Genomic DNA, 16,898 nt, shown 5'->3' with positions numbered 1-16,898 from the left:
AGAGCAAAATTCTCACAAAAAAGAAAATATCCTGAAATAATAATGCACTTAATCTGTGTGAAATCCACTCTTGAACACAAATTTAAGAGAATATCTGTGTAAAATCCATTCTGGTTGAACACAAAATTTTAATGGCAACAGGTGAATACACAGGTTAACTGTATCTTCTGCCATCTAGTGGAAGAGCATTAAATTATTTTGCTTATGATGCCATGGACAGGTGAACAAAGACACTTTTCAGCCGTTTCTGAGTCACGGGTGAGATGGAGCCTATCCCAGGTAATAAAAGGCGGGGCACAATCGATGGGTTCATAAAACAAACAAACAAAAAAATAAACAAAGACAACTTACAAACTCCAAAAATTCTTCAAATATAGGTGATGAGCATTCATTGTATGCTCCCTTTGGTGTGGACGTGGGGGAAATGCAGAAAAGAGAATGCACGAAAAATCCGAACACAGAAGTCAGTCCAGCCTGAATCTGGCCTGAATTTGGCCTGGTTTGCAGTGAATGAGAGTTTAGCACTGCTGACTCGAGACAAGATGGGTTTGAATGTGTGAGATCTTGGATTTTTTTTTTTGTGCTGAGTTTACTTGTTTGATTGAATGATTTGTGTTGAAACAGTCTGATGTGCAAACAGTTAACACAAGCTTAACAGAAGACAATGTCACAAACAAATATTTGCATTTTTTTTTTTTATTGGACTGTATGTTTGCCAATTTTCACATTTTGTGAACAGTGGTCATCAATGAATTTCATCAGTAATGTTCAGATATATTCCTCTTTCGTTTTATATACAAGACAACACTCGTGTTTTTGACACGCACAATCACACACAAATCTAATTTATGTAAAGACAATGAAGCAAACATCCATACAGACGAAATGATTATCAATACTCACAAGCACGTGTGGAATAGAAATGTAACAAAGTGAGTACCCACCAATTCACAAGGTGCAGCTTCAAAACAAATGTAAACAAGTCTTTAAAAGTCTTTTTTAAAAAGGAATAGAAGCGTGTCTGTGTGTATTTTACCCATAAGCCATGCAGCACTCACATTCAAGTGTTCAGACATGGGAGCAAGTGAGATTTGTTCCATTAAGGAGAAGAAAAAAAAAAAAATCATCAATCGTCACCTTGAGTGGTGCGAGTCTTACACTTTGAACTCCAGAAGGTTGCAGTCAATCTTGTAATAGACGTAGGGGTAATATTCTTGCTGGCTCAAATTCAAACCTGGAATATCCATTGCTGACTGGGAGGGGGGAAGAGAAAGTCAACTCCAAGCATAAAATGCATATAAAGTGCTGTCCATATTGCAGTGGAGAATCCTGGAAGAATTGTTCCAGGATTGCACTGTAGGGGGATGATTCGATGGGAGGGGAAATGTAGTTTGAATTTGAAATGTGTGTCAAACTTTGTACGTCCAACAACCCAATCCAGGCCTCAGGGACAATTTCATAAAAATGGCAATTTGTCAAGTCAGAGGCTGGAAGTAGTCAATGTAATTTTTGCGTGGCTCTTCCTATGCAAAATTCTTAGCAGTCTATGTTCGATCACAAATCTGAATTATACAAACAATACTGGGTCACTGAAGATGCTCCTAACCTTTCCTGTTTAGTTTTTAGTGTCAGCATTGCATGTACTATGCAAATGTAAAAACTGCAAGATGTACTTACATCCATGATTGCTGCTGCACTGCTGTCCAGATGTTTGTATAGATCATTGAGCACCTCCCTTAGCTTCTTTGTAGTCTTCTTGTTTGGCTGAAGTAGCATGGCCTGGAAGTTCACTGGAAGACCATACCTGAACGGACACCACATTTCCAACAGTTATGCCACAACAGCACACTACACTTCTCTGGAAAGTGATTGAATAATGGAATAAGATGCAAATGCTAGCAAGTAGTCCAATTTTAGTACCTTAGAACAGATTCCACAAAGACCCTCAGTGCTTTGATGTGAATCCAAGCAATGAAGGCTTCACTGAAGTTCACTTTCAGCCATCGAACGAGTGGTCCCTGCAGCATACAAGTACAATTCAGGGACAGAAAGGCTATATCTTATTAAATCTAATTCTATGTTTTGTGTTCCAATCGAGGAAGGAAACCCCAAATGTTGTTGCAGTTCCAGGTCCAAAACCTACTATGATAAACATTACTATTATTGCCACGTGGCTTAGCTCTAATAATCTCTTGGAACTTACAAATTGCTTCTTTTTATCTGTAGATAGCCGCGTCATCTCCTCTTTATCCGCCTTCATCTCCTCTTCATTGTACTGAAAGTCTCTCACTGAGAACCTGCATGCAGAATGTTGAGGTTGCATGAATGTATCGGAGTTAGATTTTTTTTCATTAGCTGAGTTCTTTGGATTTAGTTTTTTAAACAAACTTTGAAAATAATGATTCACTGGTATTTACATTTTCCTTGGCCTAGTTCTCCAAATAAATTTATCATGACTTTTCTCAACAGGGTTGAACACCTTACTTGTTCTCTCTGGCTTTGTGTTTGAAGTCATCAATGGCTTTCCGAAACAGAGTCACGCTGAACAATCCACTTTCATTGTCCTCAAACAAAAGACTGGAAGAAGGCACATTATTGTCAAGCAATAAAGAAAATAATAGCAAATGTACGTACATATAAATATATTTGAATTTCAAATTTTAATAGTACACTTCCAAGAAGCAAAAACACCAAATGAAATGAAATACACACTTAACAAGGGTATGTCTTGCAAAATTATATGATATTGCTTACTTTGACGATCGAGGCACCACCATCTCAGCAAGTGTTTCATAGGTTTTCTGCCAGTCAGCATAAGATGCTCTGAAAATGTAACCAAGCAGGTCATCCTTTGCTATATTTTATAGGTCTTGTTTGTGCCTGATCGAGGACTGATACTTACTTTGGAACAACAGCAAGCAAGGTGATAAGGTACTCAGAGTCAAGAATAAAGTCTTCCTTCTTGACAATGTCAGCCAGGCTCCTCGTAAGCAGGCTCCCTCTAACGGCAGACAAGAGTATTACAAACACAGCTTTCACCCAGGGAGGGAGATCAGTGCTGACAAAGCATTTCAGAGTTGTGCTGACTTTTAAAACAGCACTGACTTGGCCGCACAAAGTCATTGATTCTTGGCGCTTGACCTATGAATAAGCATTAATGAAGTAGAAAATAACACCATTATGAGAGTATGTATTTTAGTATATCAAGGACTCTGGTATGAAAACTACAGTGTTTGTTTGTTTGGGGTCTTTTAAGAAAAACAGTTTTGCTCAATTTTCAGCCAAGCATAACAGTCCAAAGTATTTTAATAATTCCTGGTACTAGACATGGTGGTACTGCTGCCACCAGCAGAAAATAATCTCCTCTGCGGGTTGGGACATTTGCAACTAAACAGAAAATATCCCAAAAAGTATTTCTGAAAAAGCTCACTAACGCATTTTTTCTTTCAAGGTTCTGTAGGTTTCCTTTCAGGTTGTTATAAGCTGATGCTCGGGTCTTCAAATCGTGGTCAATCTGGGTAACTTGCTGTAAAATAAAAATCACAAAAAATTAACAGAGCCTATTTTAGAACACCTAACTTCAAAGGGCATGGCTATAGAATATCCCACCATGAACTGACCAAAATATTTGACACATTTATTACATTTCAATGTAAGCCTCCTACCTTTGAGATAATTTCTGAGATGTTTTTAAGTGATTGCTTGATAGGGTACTTGGCCATGTCCCATTGAAATCGTGTGACGTAGGTAACAAGATCAACTGTGTGGAAAGAAATGTTTAAAAAGAAAGAAAAAGTCTTGTTATTCATGAATGACATAACACATTATTCACACAGTCAGTATGATTTACAATCACTTTTATTTTTGTTACTAGAACTGAATCATGTCAATTTACCTCCATTAGCCAGTAAATTCTCCTGCACTTTGTCTCGACTGTCTTCCAACACATCTGCCATGTACTGGGCCACCTTCTTCACTACACTGTGAAAAGTTGTGAGTCATCAAAACACCCATCAAAATCTTGCACAATTTTACAAAAAAAAGTTTCACACAATCCTGCTGAGAAAAAGGAATGACAAGATTGTCTACAACATGGGAGCCAATCAGAGTTCAAGATTTTTGTTGCAGTTTAAGCTAAGACTAAGCAGAAGAGGGAAAAGTAATTTAATGAAGTTAATTTGACACATTTAAGTTTACGTTTGAATTTCATGTCAATCTTGTCCTTGTTTTGACAACAACATTGGTCTGCATTGAATGTATGTACTTGGCATACAATGGTGATGATAACGGATGACTATCACTTGATGAAAGAGTACACATGGAAAATCAGTTTTCCAGGTTTTTCATGTAAACAGTTTGTTCATGCACTTCAAAAAAAGGGGAAAAAAAGGGGAAAAAAACAATCAATAAATAAACACCTAACGTATAACAGGAAAAACTGGGGCATATGGAGCATATGGGGTAAAATAAATGGTATCACTGTCTTCAGTGCATAAAAATTGATCTGAAAAGTACTATGTCATTCTTTTTTTTCTTTTTTTAAATGCAGGCAGACCAGTGTGACAATAGCAGCTAAGTATTTATTTTCCATATACAAATGAGGAACTTTAATGAGGAATTGGATTAAAGGTAGGCTATATCAAACACATTTTTGGCAACATCTACAGAGGAAGCACAGTGTGGCTAAAACTGTATACTCTGAATGGGGAATTTTGACAGCAGAATTTCCAAAGGACTACAGCAGACGTTTAAACATACTTGCGAAACATAAGCCACTGGCTATAAATACGACTAATGAAAGAACTGTTGGTGTGCCACCAAACTGCAAATTGCCAAGTTTGGACAGCAGGTCTTCTTGCTAACCTCAGCACCATGTGAAATTCCTCATTGTTACAAGACAAGAGAAGGGAAGGGAATAAACCAATACTATCATGGAGCTGGGAATGTTTGCATGCAATATGAGATCTTCCATGCACTAGAATGCATGTTCATTAACATTGATAATGCATCTAAATACGCATTTAGAAACAAACAAATTTAACTTACCTTTCAACAAAGGAATCAAACTTGGCCAATTCATCAGACAGCCCAACTAAGACATCTAGCGTCCCAACCTAGTTATGGACACACAAGCAAAAAACAAAACATACATTATTAATTATTTTATCATTTGGTGGTAAAAGTGAGACAGGCTGTGTTTAAACAGTGGCTTCTAGGGTCCAGTCAGCCTACAGTGACAACTAGGGGGGCCATGTGTACTTAGGATGGCGCCTCGTTGTCCAGAGCCACTCATGCATTACTAAAAGTTCCAGGAGGGCATTGCAGGGCTGTGTGGTATCAAGGTCAATGGGGTTACGTTCCTTAAGCACAGACAGAACCAAACCAGATGAGCTGAGCTGCTCTGGATGAAAGCTTCACCAAATCAACACTTCAACATGCAAACACAAGATCCGATCAAAGGCTGCTTTCCCTACACAGAGGCGGCTTACTCTTGACAGTGGATCCATTAGGTGAGTGCGTCTTATGTTTTTCTTTTCTTTTATTAATGAATGTTTTGTAAAGAGGGAAACATTAAGGGATTGCGATCCAATTCAAAAAAAGATGTGGTAAATTCAGTGACTGGACACAAAAAGTACAGTACTGAAATCCAAGGCAATAGCTGAATCAAGATTTCTGCAACAACCAATGCTCAGTTTCATTCATATTTGTGCGTTGCTATATTTCATGTGACACAACTCTTCATGTGGCACTCAATGTGCATGTAATTAATGGTGTGATCCTAAAAGTAACTACCGAGTCCTTACATTCGTTATGATTGTAAATTATTCAATCAAAAGCAAATGATATAAGGTCCAGTGAAGCCTGTAGGTCCACACTAACCTTCAGGTCAGGGATGCTGAACTTGTGGTTGCTGGAAAGGTTATTGTTGCGTGTGGTGGCCGTCATCATTTTGTCCCATGTTTGCTGACAGGTCTTTTCTCCCGGAGCAGAGATTAACCAAAACTCAGTCATTATGCTGGCAGACAGAGAAATCTGAGAGAAGACGTTTATAGCCTTTTAATCCCAGTTGGGGGATGGAGGGCGGATGTCAAACAGCATTTTTGATCAATCTCAAAGTCAGTGCTTGTGGACCGCAATAAAATGTGCATAAATAGTTTAATCAAACACCCGCAAGACTAAAAGATTGTTATGATAGAGCAAATTCAACAGGGACTAGCCACCGCTAGACATTAGCTTCCTATGAGAAATGGTCGTCTCCATATGGTGGTTAGTACAGGTTGACAGTTAACGCTATACTCACCCGTATATTTAAATGTGCTTGTTTTGACAGCTCTAACCCGTTGAGTCGTCTTAAAGAATCTTACTAACTCTCATTGTTGCTTGCCATTGAACCACTGTTGACAGCAACATCAGCGTCAGGTGACCAGCCAGCCATAGGAAGCGGAAGTTCTCGCCAACATTCAAAAATAAAACTCAATAGCGCCAATAGTTGATTGGTTGGGGTTACTGCAGAAGATAAAGCGTAATATTTCAACAGATCATCCGGATCTTTTGGATTTGTACGCTCCATGTGAAGCAGCGTAAAATTCAAACAATGTAAATTCACTCATATTATTAAATCCCTGTGATGGATATATTTGAGAGATTCAAAACTTCTTGCAACTTATCCTTTTATTGTACATACCCTTTTCAGCCTGAAGTTTGTCTGATTTGACGTAGTAGTTAAAAAGAAAAAAATGGGTGGTTAGACAAGAATTCTAAAATTGCGGGATTTTTTCACCCACCAAATTAGATATGAACTAAATTCCTTGTACTACAAGAAACAATGAGGCGTCCACCCCAGACTTCAGGGCCAGTCAACATTCCAAGTGCATTATGAATGTATCCAAAAAGTTGCCAAAAGCTTTTGGATGCCGAGTCAGCAGCATTTGAGTTTTTAAAGATTCTAAATGTAGAAAAGTTACCTCAGGTTTCCTGACTTTGGGTGTCTCCAGTACAGATTCCAAGGAAAACGCCCCCAAAGGGACATGTTTATAGTTCAGTGGGTCTGGGGTTCATTGTTTGGGACACAATGCTTGGTCTGCCTGGAGCCAACCCTCCACATCAAACAGCAGGGTGAGTTTGCCCCTGGCTGGCTTCGTTCCAGACTGCTGGGACGTTATCAGGACTCAGACAATCTAAAAAGCTGTCGCAGAAATGCAGACTTACAGGTGTCACAGCCTGACAATTGACAACTTCTCAATTAACCTCAACAATATTTTTTGTTTGTTTTTTGTGTTCTCAGGAGAATAGTTCCATCTCTAGTGTGCATGTAGCAAATACTTATGTTTAGACTTAAATGCAGTGCGGCATGGCTCAGTGGCAGAGTGGTTGTCTTCTAACCCAGAGGTTAGGGCCCCGATCCTCGGCCATTGTGATTATAGCGATGTATCCTTTAGCAAAACACTATAATCCAAGTTTCGCCTGACGCTGCGTCATCAGTAGGCAAAGGAGGTAACACTGTTAAGTGCACTTTACATAGGTATAAAAGCGCGATGTAATGAAGGTGAAAGCCCATTTACCACGAATGTAGTGAAATGTGTTTTGATTTTTGTCATGCACATCCTTTTGATCTGATAGTTTCAGATGTGTACATCCACTTAAAACTTACTTAAGTTACTGATAATTGTGCACATTCAGTGAAATACATGCATATTTCTAAAGACATATGTGTACATGTCCATGCATGTTCCGAAAACACTATAATGGAAAATGGCTGTTCCTGGCCGTAAAATACATTTCTTATAGAAACATAATATTTCCTCGTAGATAAACTGTAAATGTTATGAAGTTTACAAATATTCAAGTCGTTATTATCATCACACTGGGGAAATAAGGGCGAGCCATTTTGTTGAGCAGTCAGTCATCGTATATCGCTTCCCCATTTTGATACAATTGTTTCAAAATGGCATGTATGGGAACAGCCCACAGATAAGCTGGTCCTTTTAAATGGCATGATGTGGAAAAAAAAGAACTGTTGCAGACAAGACAACAGACAAGCGGTTGGCTTGGTTGCCTCACAGTTGAGATTCTGGGATCAAATTTTAGCTCAGGCATTCTTGTGTGGACTTTGCATATTCCCCCCGTAGGTTATTTCCCGCTCCATAAACATTCATAACAAATGATTCCCAATTTTGAATCAAAGTTCTTTGATGACCATTCTCTTGGAATATCTGTCATGCACACATAGTGAATGTCTTTACACAGCCCTGCTTAATATTCAGATGAGTCAGAGGAAATGTTTGTATTCCTTTACTTAGCAACACCTCTGAGTGACTTCAGTTATGTAAGACCACACAGTATGATAGATTTAGCTTGTTAGTCACGTCCATACTATGAATTAATTAACTCTATAGTAACAAATGGGAACATTATTATTTTGGGTACCTAATCTTAGAGGAGTTTTTGATACTGAATTGTTGATTCCCACTTGTTATTTGGTCATTCCAGCCAGTCTATTCAGGGTTGAGGTCATCTATAATACAGTGCCTGCAAATAAGAATTCCTCCTGCACAGTGCAGCCACTGAATTTTTCCCCCACAGTGGGTGGAACACATGGCTTGCATACCCAAGGGCTGGATGGCTATTATGATCCAAACAATGGAAATTAAACATTGTGCATTACCGGAAGCAGCTTTAGATGCTATGTGTGATTGGACTTACGTATAGCGTCCTATTTAGTGTCAGAGAAAAACAAAACAAGGAACAGCTTTTGTACTGCAGTCCAAGAAGAAATTGTTACCTTTCCAACTCTTCAAGGTATCCTTGAAAAGTTAAACTATTCTCATGGGACAAATTCTGGTATTGTTTGCAATATACCCGTAATAAGGAATTTACATCTTTACACTCACTAATATATAAGATTAGCCTAAGGGAATGTTATTCATCAATTTTATATTTTTTGTCCTTAATTAAACAGGTTGTGCTAATTGTCTCAGTGCAGTTTAACAAAATCCCCAAACACACGTGACACAAACTGAAATTGAAATCCGGAGAAGTCCCTAACCCTATCATGCTGTCGTTGTATCATTTATTTAGTTATGTATTTATTTATTTAATCAATTGTAGATCAGTTTGTTGGGGGGGTTACCACATAGTCAAAGATAAATAAGCAATAAGTTTATCATCAACAAGTCCTTTACATGCAGTTTGTGATCTCGGTTTGACATGACCATGTATTGTATTTATATACTACTGAATTTCTGTTTCATAGGTTTGTGTGTACTTGTGCGTCAGTAAGAATCCGAACAGCTCCAGAGAGAGATTTCTGTCAAGTTCAACAAGTAGTTAAGCTCTCCTTGGCATCCACCTCTTGAGGAGGGACATATGCAAATAGAAAATGGTGCTCCTAGAAAAAACACATTGCCTCCGACTTTTGCATGTTCAGAGATCAGAAACTCAACTGAGATACAACAAATAAGGAAAGGTAACTGATTTGGAATTTAGGCTAAGGAAAAAATGCATTCATCCATGTGTTTGGTACTACCAGTTGGATTCATTCTGTAAAGGGCTCATTCTGATTCCTTGAAAAAAAATCATCTACAATCCTCATCTACAAACTTCTTTTGGATAGCAGTTATCTTCATCTATAAGGCATGGAAAACACAATGAAGACTTAACCCAGGTAATTAGCAAAGTTTACAAGTTGGACTCTACATTTTATAAGACAGTAATTATTTACATATTTTCTGTAAATTATACAACATCCACAATGTAGTACATGTCGTAAATATTGCAAATATTCATCAATATATATAAAGCATACATTTTATGGTCCTTTAACAGTTGGGTGTAGTGGCAGAAATTCTGTGTGAGACTTAACTCTGGTAATTAGCGAAGTTTATAAAGTCATAATATAGAATTTTCATTTTGGTTTCGTCATGGAATCTTTTCAAGTCATTATTTGCTTGGCTCTTGTATATGCTGGTGACAGAGTATACAAGCATAAGCACAAATACATAGTACTGATTATATATAAAACATTCATATTGACAACGTTTATGGTTTACTAGTAGAAATACTGAGTCAATATTGCTACCAGTTCTACGTATCAAACCATATTAACGTCATCGCGCTCTGAATTAATGATACGGTACAGGATACTACACACTACACTACACTACACTACACTACACTACACTACACTACACTACACTACACTACACTACACTACACTACACTACACTACACTACACTACACTACACTACACTACACTACACTACACTACACAATGCCAATGTAGACGGTTATTGATTGATTTATTTAATCCATTGCACGTCAAAGTCCTCGAGATTCAAAAACAATTTCGATTTAGTAGGTCACACCAAAGATCTTTTCTAAATACAACAATGTTCGTATACTTTTCTTGTTAGAAACGAGAGCCAAGAAATTGACGTTTGATTTCAGCTGAAAAAAAAAAATAGCAAAGTGGAGAATTTTGCTTTGTGAATATGAAACTTTCCCAAAAGCAGTAGAACATTAACATGTTTAAGTGGAATATTCTCAAATTCAAAACCGGCTATAATATATTTGGTTCTAATGTCTATACATAGATTAGTTTAAGTGAGTATAAGTTTCATTTTATCATTCCAAAGTTTAGAAGTACTAGGGCAGTTGTAGAAATGGTGAATTGTAATTTCAGGATCAGATGTTTGATGTTTTTGTTTTGTTTTAACCGGATATGAAGCATTGACGTACTTTCACGCTGCCGACTGACACTTCCGCCACGATTGAGGTTCCCTGTGTCGCCACTCGTGTGTTGTTATTTGGGCCGACAAAATCTAGCTGTGTTATCGTAATTTGAGTCAATCCCAACTCCCATGGCAGTATTTATTTTCTCCTTTAGTAATCCCACCACTTGTTAAAAATTCCGCCCAAAAGGAAAAAGCGTTCTGTCCCCTCTTTTGGGTTTCCGACGAACGTAAGTAGCTACGAGTGTCGACAGCTAGCTTGTTAGCATGCGTTAAAATGAATGGCGATTCACATTAGTTTAGTCCGGTTTGCTTTTAACGTTGAAATATGAAATGAATATGCAACGTAATGCCACAAACTACATTTCCAATTTCTGCCTACTACACGAAATTAGATCGCCAAATTACCGATGCGACGCAGTTGTGCTAATATAATCGGTGCTGTTTGAATGAGTCAGAGACCAACTGATCATGTGTAGTTCTGGTGTTGCGTCATTTTGACTATTACTGCATTAGCTATATATTACAGCTTATTCAAAGCTAATAACGTCAGTCTTGATGTCAGTAAATAGCACGAGTAACATAATCTTTATTGCCTGCCCCGCCCCCTAAAACATAAAAACAGTACGCATTTTTTTCTTCTTTCCTGATGACCTTTCTTGCTGTTTGAAACAACCACTCTAACCTTGAGTGTTCGCTTGGACTGTTAGTTAATTTTCATTAATTGCGCAACAAAATGGATTATGTGTATTCAGGTAAATATTTGTATTTCTGCCCTGAAATGCTGTCAGCGATTGATCCTTCCTTCCTCATCTGTATAACTGCAGGTGTATAATAACTATCCGGAGGATCTAGGGGCGGCTCTGTACCGAGAGCCATTTGACTTCAACGCCGAGCCACCTTGGGATCCTAGCTGATAGTGGAAGAGTTCGCCCAAGGACTCATCCATGTAAGTTTTTAATACTGCAAAATATCTTGTATTATTGTATATAATATTTGAAGGGAGGGGGGGTTGACTGTGTGTTGACCTGTGTATGGTGGTTCTCAGAAAGTATGGTTCAACCAGATGTTCAAACGCTGACCCACTTCGAGTGTCAGGTTTTTTTTTTCTACTTCGTATTCTACTTCATACAATGGACCCCTTTGGCGTTTGTAAACAATGTGAGGTCATTTGGTAGATGTGTCTTAGCTGGAGATTTGTGCTGTTTTTGTATGAATATATTTTGAGGGGTGAAAAACAGTGACTCAAGTACAGTAGGCTTCTTCGTTGCCTATTATTTCGTGACTGGTGGCCTTGCATACTTTTTGGGACCTGACTCGCGGGCCAGAATTTAACACCGCAGCGTATCTCCATTTTACTAGGTTTTGAACTAATCTTTTTTTGGAATTCTCATGCCACACGTGGACTTAGCTAAAAACCACTCGCATATAAAAGTATACAACACTTTTATACCAACAGTACAACAGTATGAATCTGAAATACACTTATAATGACTATGCAATTTCATTTTTTATCAAGAAAAATCGCTTTTAAAGCTGAACCAGTAAGTTCTGTGTGTCCTTATTTAACATTGGTTACTTATTTGGTTAATAAGAAACGTCGTACAATTCAGTAACTGCAGGATTTTATATTTGTTGCAAAGAGTGTGATCCATGTGGCCATAGCTAAGCTTTTGAGTATGTGTCCTACTCAACTCGACTCCACTGAACTTTTATCTGAAAAAGTTAATCAAGTTGGACAACAAGCACTGAAGAGCCAAAGTAGAAATGTGTCATCATGTCTTTTCTGATTGTCTTACAGTTTGTTGCATAAGCCTAGGACCCAGGGGCTCCAGAGAGAGACATCACTTCAGACTAGCCATATTTTTTTTATGCCTGTTGGACACAGAACACGGTTGAGAGGATGAAAGGAATCTCAGACGAACCACATTTTTCAGTGGCCCTTCTGGAAGGTGGCACATCGCTCTGTGATGTGATTGACAATCACATCTATGAACAAACCTTGGTAAATGATCTCACGTTGGCAAACGATATTTAGAGATTGCAATTGGATCTGGATTTTTCATTTTTTTACATGTTTATTTTTTATTCTTTTCTTCCCCAGTCTGAGAAGAAAGCATTCTTTGTTGCAGACCTAGGAGTTATAATGAGACAGCATGTTCGCTGGCGAACACACATGGCCCAAATTCGTCCTTTCTATCCTGTCAGGTGCAACAGCAGCCAAGGTGTTATTGAAGTACTGGCTGCTCTTGGTACTGGATTCATATGTCACAACAAGGTAGCTGACATGAAAACAATTGTACATGTTAAATCAATGTCACTGTTTTGTTCAAAGACACGCTAATGTGTCAAGTGTCTTTCACTGCTGTTGGGTCAAAACCTCCCATTTTACTAGTAGGTAGATTTAATGTTTTTTCACATATTGATTGTCTTGTGGTGTTTATTTTTATTTTTAGAAAATAGTGAACCAATTTAAAATGTTGAAAATGGCTTGCTACCTTTGATGATGCCGTGTTTTTGGGTCCCCCAAAAAGTGAGGATTTTGGAGGTACAAGGATTCTTGCCCAACACCAGTGATGCACCTAATCAACTCGGGGCCTGAATAATGAAAGATCTCTCTTGAAGAATTGGCATTGTTATATTTAGATGGAGTCAATCTAAAGGAAACTTCACTGTCCCTCCATATTTCAGTTTGAACTTGAGCTGGTGCAGAGCCACGGAATACCATCAGAAGATATCATCTACAGTGGAATTTGTAAACAGGTTTCCCAAATCAAGTATGCTGCAAAGAATGGCATTGACCTCCTGGTTTGTGATAATGAAGCAGAGCTGCGCAAGATTTCACGCTCTCACCCAAATGCTAAGTAAGTATTATGCAAAGAATGACGAGGAAATGATCTGAGGGTTGAAGTTGGCAAGGTATTTGTTGTCGTAGTGCTTAAGTGAGAATGAAGAATAATGGCAAAGTATCTACTATACACAGAAACTCATGGGCACGATGTATGCATCATTAGGGAAGCTGTGTAACAATGCAAGTTTGGGATGAAATCAATACTGTACTTTGTTTTTTACATCTCTGCATTCAATACAGAAAATACGATATGCAGCACTCTTAATATTAGCGTAAAGGTTGATCTTTGAACAGAATACTCTATTAGCAGCACTTTTTCTTTGTTTAGGCTACTGCTTCAGATGTCAACAGAAGCATCCAGGCAGGACAATGAATTGAGCATGTCATTTGGCTGTTCCCTCAAAGACTGTCGACATCTGCTAGAGAGTGCAAAGGAGCTGGGTGTGCAGGTGGTGGGAGTTAGGTGAGTTCTCGTCCAAATTGTACTATTATAATGTATGTACAACATACTGATGACTTTATCTTTACAATAGCATTTGCATGCAACAATTTCTTTTCACTCTAATGAAAGCATTTGATTCGCTAATCTTTAAGCAACTTGTTTTTCCTGTTTCAGATTCCTGATTTCACATGACCGCAAGGATGACCATGTGTACACCAATACTATCTCTGACGCTCGATGTGTTTTTGATATGGCGGTGAGTAAAAAATCTTGCCTGTGCTTTTGCATTCAAGGCTGACCCAAAAAAGCTCCCCCCAAAAGAGGTGTAAAACAATCAAAATAAAAAAATCCATTCGTTTATACTACTAATTTTCTGCCTCGATGGACTTCAAATAAAAAAATTGCAGTATGCCTAGAAACGTTTGGGCACTCACAATTACTGCACCCAATGTGTCAATTGAGATCACTTTTTTTGAGGAGCCCCACACTAACAAGACCAATGCCGCAAGGAACGCAAGCTTGTTCTGCTCTAATGTAACAGTTCATTAATATTATTGACAGTTATGGCTGAAGTTCAGTATCTTTTGAACATCATTTTTTTAAATAATTTTTCAGTCACTTTGTATTTTTTTGGCCCTGATTGTAGTTTAACATTTATTCATTTTTGTCTGTTCTAGGAAGAAATTGGTCACAAACTGAAAATTTTAGACATTGGAGGTGGCTTTGGTGACTCAGATACCCAGTTGGAACAGGTTGGTAAACTTCATCAGTCCTTTTTTGTACTACAAATGGAGAAAAAAAGTTAACCTAACTAAAGCTACAATAATCTTAGACATAAAACAAAAAAACTACAGTCAGTCATCTTGACAAAGACTCAACATGATTGTAATATAAAGTAATTTGGTGCCAATGTCTGTTGTAGATCAATCATGCAGTCATGTCTATGGTGGACCAATACTTCCCCCCGCTTAGTGGAGTCAGCATCATTGCAGAGCCAGGCACCTATTTTGTGTCCTCCGCTTTAACCCTGGCTGTCAACATCATCTCGAAAGAAGTGGCGCTGCGTGACTGCCAAGATCAAGCACATGGTCTGTGGCATTGTACTGGATAATTTGAAACTGAAAATTGCATGTAGAACTGTAATATTAAAGTATCCATAACATTTTGTGTAATCTCCCCATGAAGCAGATGATCTATCCCCTGGAGATGAGCCAAAGTTCCAGTACTACATGAACGAAGGGGTCTATGGATCCTTTGCCTGTAAACTTACTGAAATGGTGATCACTGCTCCAACTGTTCAGATGGTGAGCCTTTATAATCCTTTTTTGCAGCTGCCCACCTTTTCTGCCACCGACCTGCACAGCACGACACTGTATAGCAGTAGCAGTGTGTACATAATATATGGGTTGGCCATGCAGTGCTGCGCAAAGTGCAGTGTGATAAGGGCTTTGTTTAAAAACTTCAGTATTAAATCAATAAGATCAAAGGTGGAGGGTTTTTAACAATGTAAATTACAAAAGTTTGTCTTTGTATGCTGGCAGAGCGCTTGTTCCAAAGGTCCAGTGTTCAGCAGCAACCTGTGGGGCCCCTCTGGTGACGACCTAGACCTGGTCGTGGAGAACTGTCAGCTGCCTGAGCTCAACACCGGAGATTGGCTCACGTTCAGTCACGCAGGAGCCTTTTCTGTCGGCCAGCCTTTTTGCACCTCTGATTCATCCACACCACCTGTATTCTACTTTGTCTCTTCTAGGGACTGGTAAGGACTTCATTGCCGTGTCAACAAATCTTGACTGTGAGTGATTTGCGATCATCCTCCACTAGGTATGAGATGCAAGATTCGGGTATCACCCAAGACGCACCACTGAAGAATTTGTCATTGGTCCCTTATTTCCTCAATGCCTGCCGAACAGATGCGGCACTTTCCATCCCAGCTTAGCTGTAACCAGAGCGCCACTGGTTTCTGTAACTCATTAGTGTTCCAGGCTGTATTTGTTAGGACAGAAAGAGCTACTAAACAAAATGGATGACTCCTTGAGCATAGAATAGTGTTTACACTAATAATAGTAATTTTAAAATATAATATAAAGTCATTGTCTCCATCGCCAGTCTTGTAGGATGTGTATCTCTTGAACAATGTATTTAAACTGTCTAAAGCGGTTTTTAAGATCTTTTATTTAATTGGTTGTATAGTATATTTTGCGTAAAGAGAGTTTGCACACTGCATTTAAAGGGAGTGTTTTGGTGTTTAAACTTTGTACATGACAGTGGAGTCCCATGTTGAGTGCAGTGCAGTGCAGTGAGGCGCACGGTGTGCATAAACACTTGTACTGGTCCGATTGGAAAGGCAATGATGCAAAATTAAGTCTGCTCTTTGCTGCCTCGCTGACCACTGAAGTTCTGGCATCTCATGTGACAGAAAGCAGGTTTAGTAGAAAAGCATGTACCGCTGAGGGAGCAAAGCAAGTGTGGGTGGCTGAATCTGCAAATATGGTCTAGGTTATTTATAATGCCAGAAACCTCACTTTGTTTTCATTGTTTTTGCTTAATTGTTGAATATGTAAGATTATTCAGTCTAGTTGAAGTGCATATTGTCTCCTTGTTTGAAGTGTGTAGTTGTAGCCATGCTTGTCAAAATGAATAAAATTGTGGTCAAATCAATCATTCACCTGACAAAATAACTTGTCATGGTCACATTACATCAAAGAATATATAAGATATCCATCCATCTAGGGGCCTTTCAAATCCTTTGAAATATTTGCTTGTAGTTCAGAAATATATAACTCATCAAAATGTTCAATCATGTGGCAGCTGTAAAAGATATTTTTTCTGTTTAGAAAAATTTAACACAACCCAAGTTGTTGTTTGGGTCAGATC

General features: G+C 38.5%; 2 protein-coding genes across 3 annotated transcripts; one reads left to right on the top strand and one right to left on the bottom strand.

Moving 5' to 3' along the window:
• Positions 1 to 676: 676 nt before the first annotated feature.
• LOC148392246 (V-type proton ATPase subunit C 1-A-like) lies at positions 677 to 6,461 on the bottom strand. Its single transcript, XM_088388030.1, has 13 exons — positions 6,302 to 6,461; positions 5,881 to 6,033; positions 5,047 to 5,114; positions 3,896 to 3,981; positions 3,666 to 3,760; positions 3,435 to 3,526; positions 2,903 to 3,001; positions 2,755 to 2,823; positions 2,485 to 2,577; positions 2,204 to 2,297; positions 1,921 to 2,018; positions 1,678 to 1,804; positions 677 to 1,253 (listed from the first exon to the last, which is right to left on the bottom strand). The coding sequence occupies exons 2-13, from the start codon at positions 6,010 to 6,012 to the stop codon at positions 1,155 to 1,157; spliced, it is 1,152 nt and encodes a 383-aa protein (XP_088244156.1). The 5' UTR covers positions 6,013 to 6,033; positions 6,302 to 6,461; the 3' UTR covers positions 677 to 1,154.
• A 4,282-nt stretch (positions 6,462 to 10,743) lies between these two features.
• On the top strand, positions 10,744 to 16,682 carry LOC148392245 (antizyme inhibitor 1-like). Of its 2 annotated transcripts, none has more exons than XM_088387851.1 (12): positions 10,744 to 10,961; positions 11,559 to 11,680; positions 12,533 to 12,736; positions 12,836 to 13,009; positions 13,423 to 13,595; positions 13,911 to 14,045; positions 14,199 to 14,280; positions 14,702 to 14,776; positions 14,947 to 15,112; positions 15,213 to 15,328; positions 15,566 to 15,780; positions 15,846 to 16,682. In XM_088387851.1, the coding sequence occupies exons 3-12, from the start codon at positions 12,635 to 12,637 to the stop codon at positions 15,958 to 15,960; spliced, it is 1,353 nt and encodes a 450-aa protein (XP_088243977.1). In that variant the 5' UTR covers positions 10,744 to 10,961; positions 11,559 to 11,680; positions 12,533 to 12,634; the 3' UTR covers positions 15,961 to 16,682. The 2 variants fall into 2 exon arrangements, with proteins under 2 accessions (XP_088243977.1, XP_088243976.1); XM_088387850.1 differs by having other exon boundaries at positions 15,210 to 15,328.
• The last annotated feature ends 216 nt before the right edge of the window (positions 16,683 to 16,898 follow it).

The sequence above is a fragment of the Syngnathus floridae genome, chromosome 10 (assembly GCF_059516105.1).
Source record: "Syngnathus floridae isolate MCC-2025c chromosome 10, RoL_Sflo_1.0, whole genome shotgun sequence".
Lineage (NCBI taxonomy): Eukaryota > Metazoa > Chordata > Actinopteri > Syngnathiformes > Syngnathidae > Syngnathus > Syngnathus floridae.
This window is presented reverse-complemented; position numbering and strand designations above follow the sequence as displayed.

Coding starts and splice junctions, on each gene's coding strand:
- LOC148392246 (XM_088388030.1), bottom strand. CDS start 6,012: ATGACTGAGTTTTGGTTAATCTCTGCTCCGGGAGAAAAGACCTGTCAG. Junction 2,578..2,754: donor GTGGTGCCTCGATCGTCAAA/GTAAGCAATATC, acceptor GCCTTCTTCCAG/TCTTTTGTTTGAGGACAATG. Junction 2,298..2,484: donor CACAAAGCCAGAGAGAACAA/GTAAGGTGTTCA, acceptor TTCTGCATGCAG/GTTCTCAGTGAGAGACTTTC.
- LOC148392245 (XM_088387850.1), top strand. CDS start 12,635: ATGAAAGGAATCTCAGACGAACCACATTTTTCAGTGGCCCTTCTGGAA. Junction 13,596..13,910: donor CGCTCTCACCCAAATGCTAA/GTAAGTATTATG, acceptor TTCTTTGTTTAG/GCTACTGCTTCAGATGTCAA. Junction 14,281..14,701: donor GATGTGTTTTTGATATGGCG/GTGAGTAAAAAA, acceptor TGTCTGTTCTAG/GAAGAAATTGGTCACAAACT.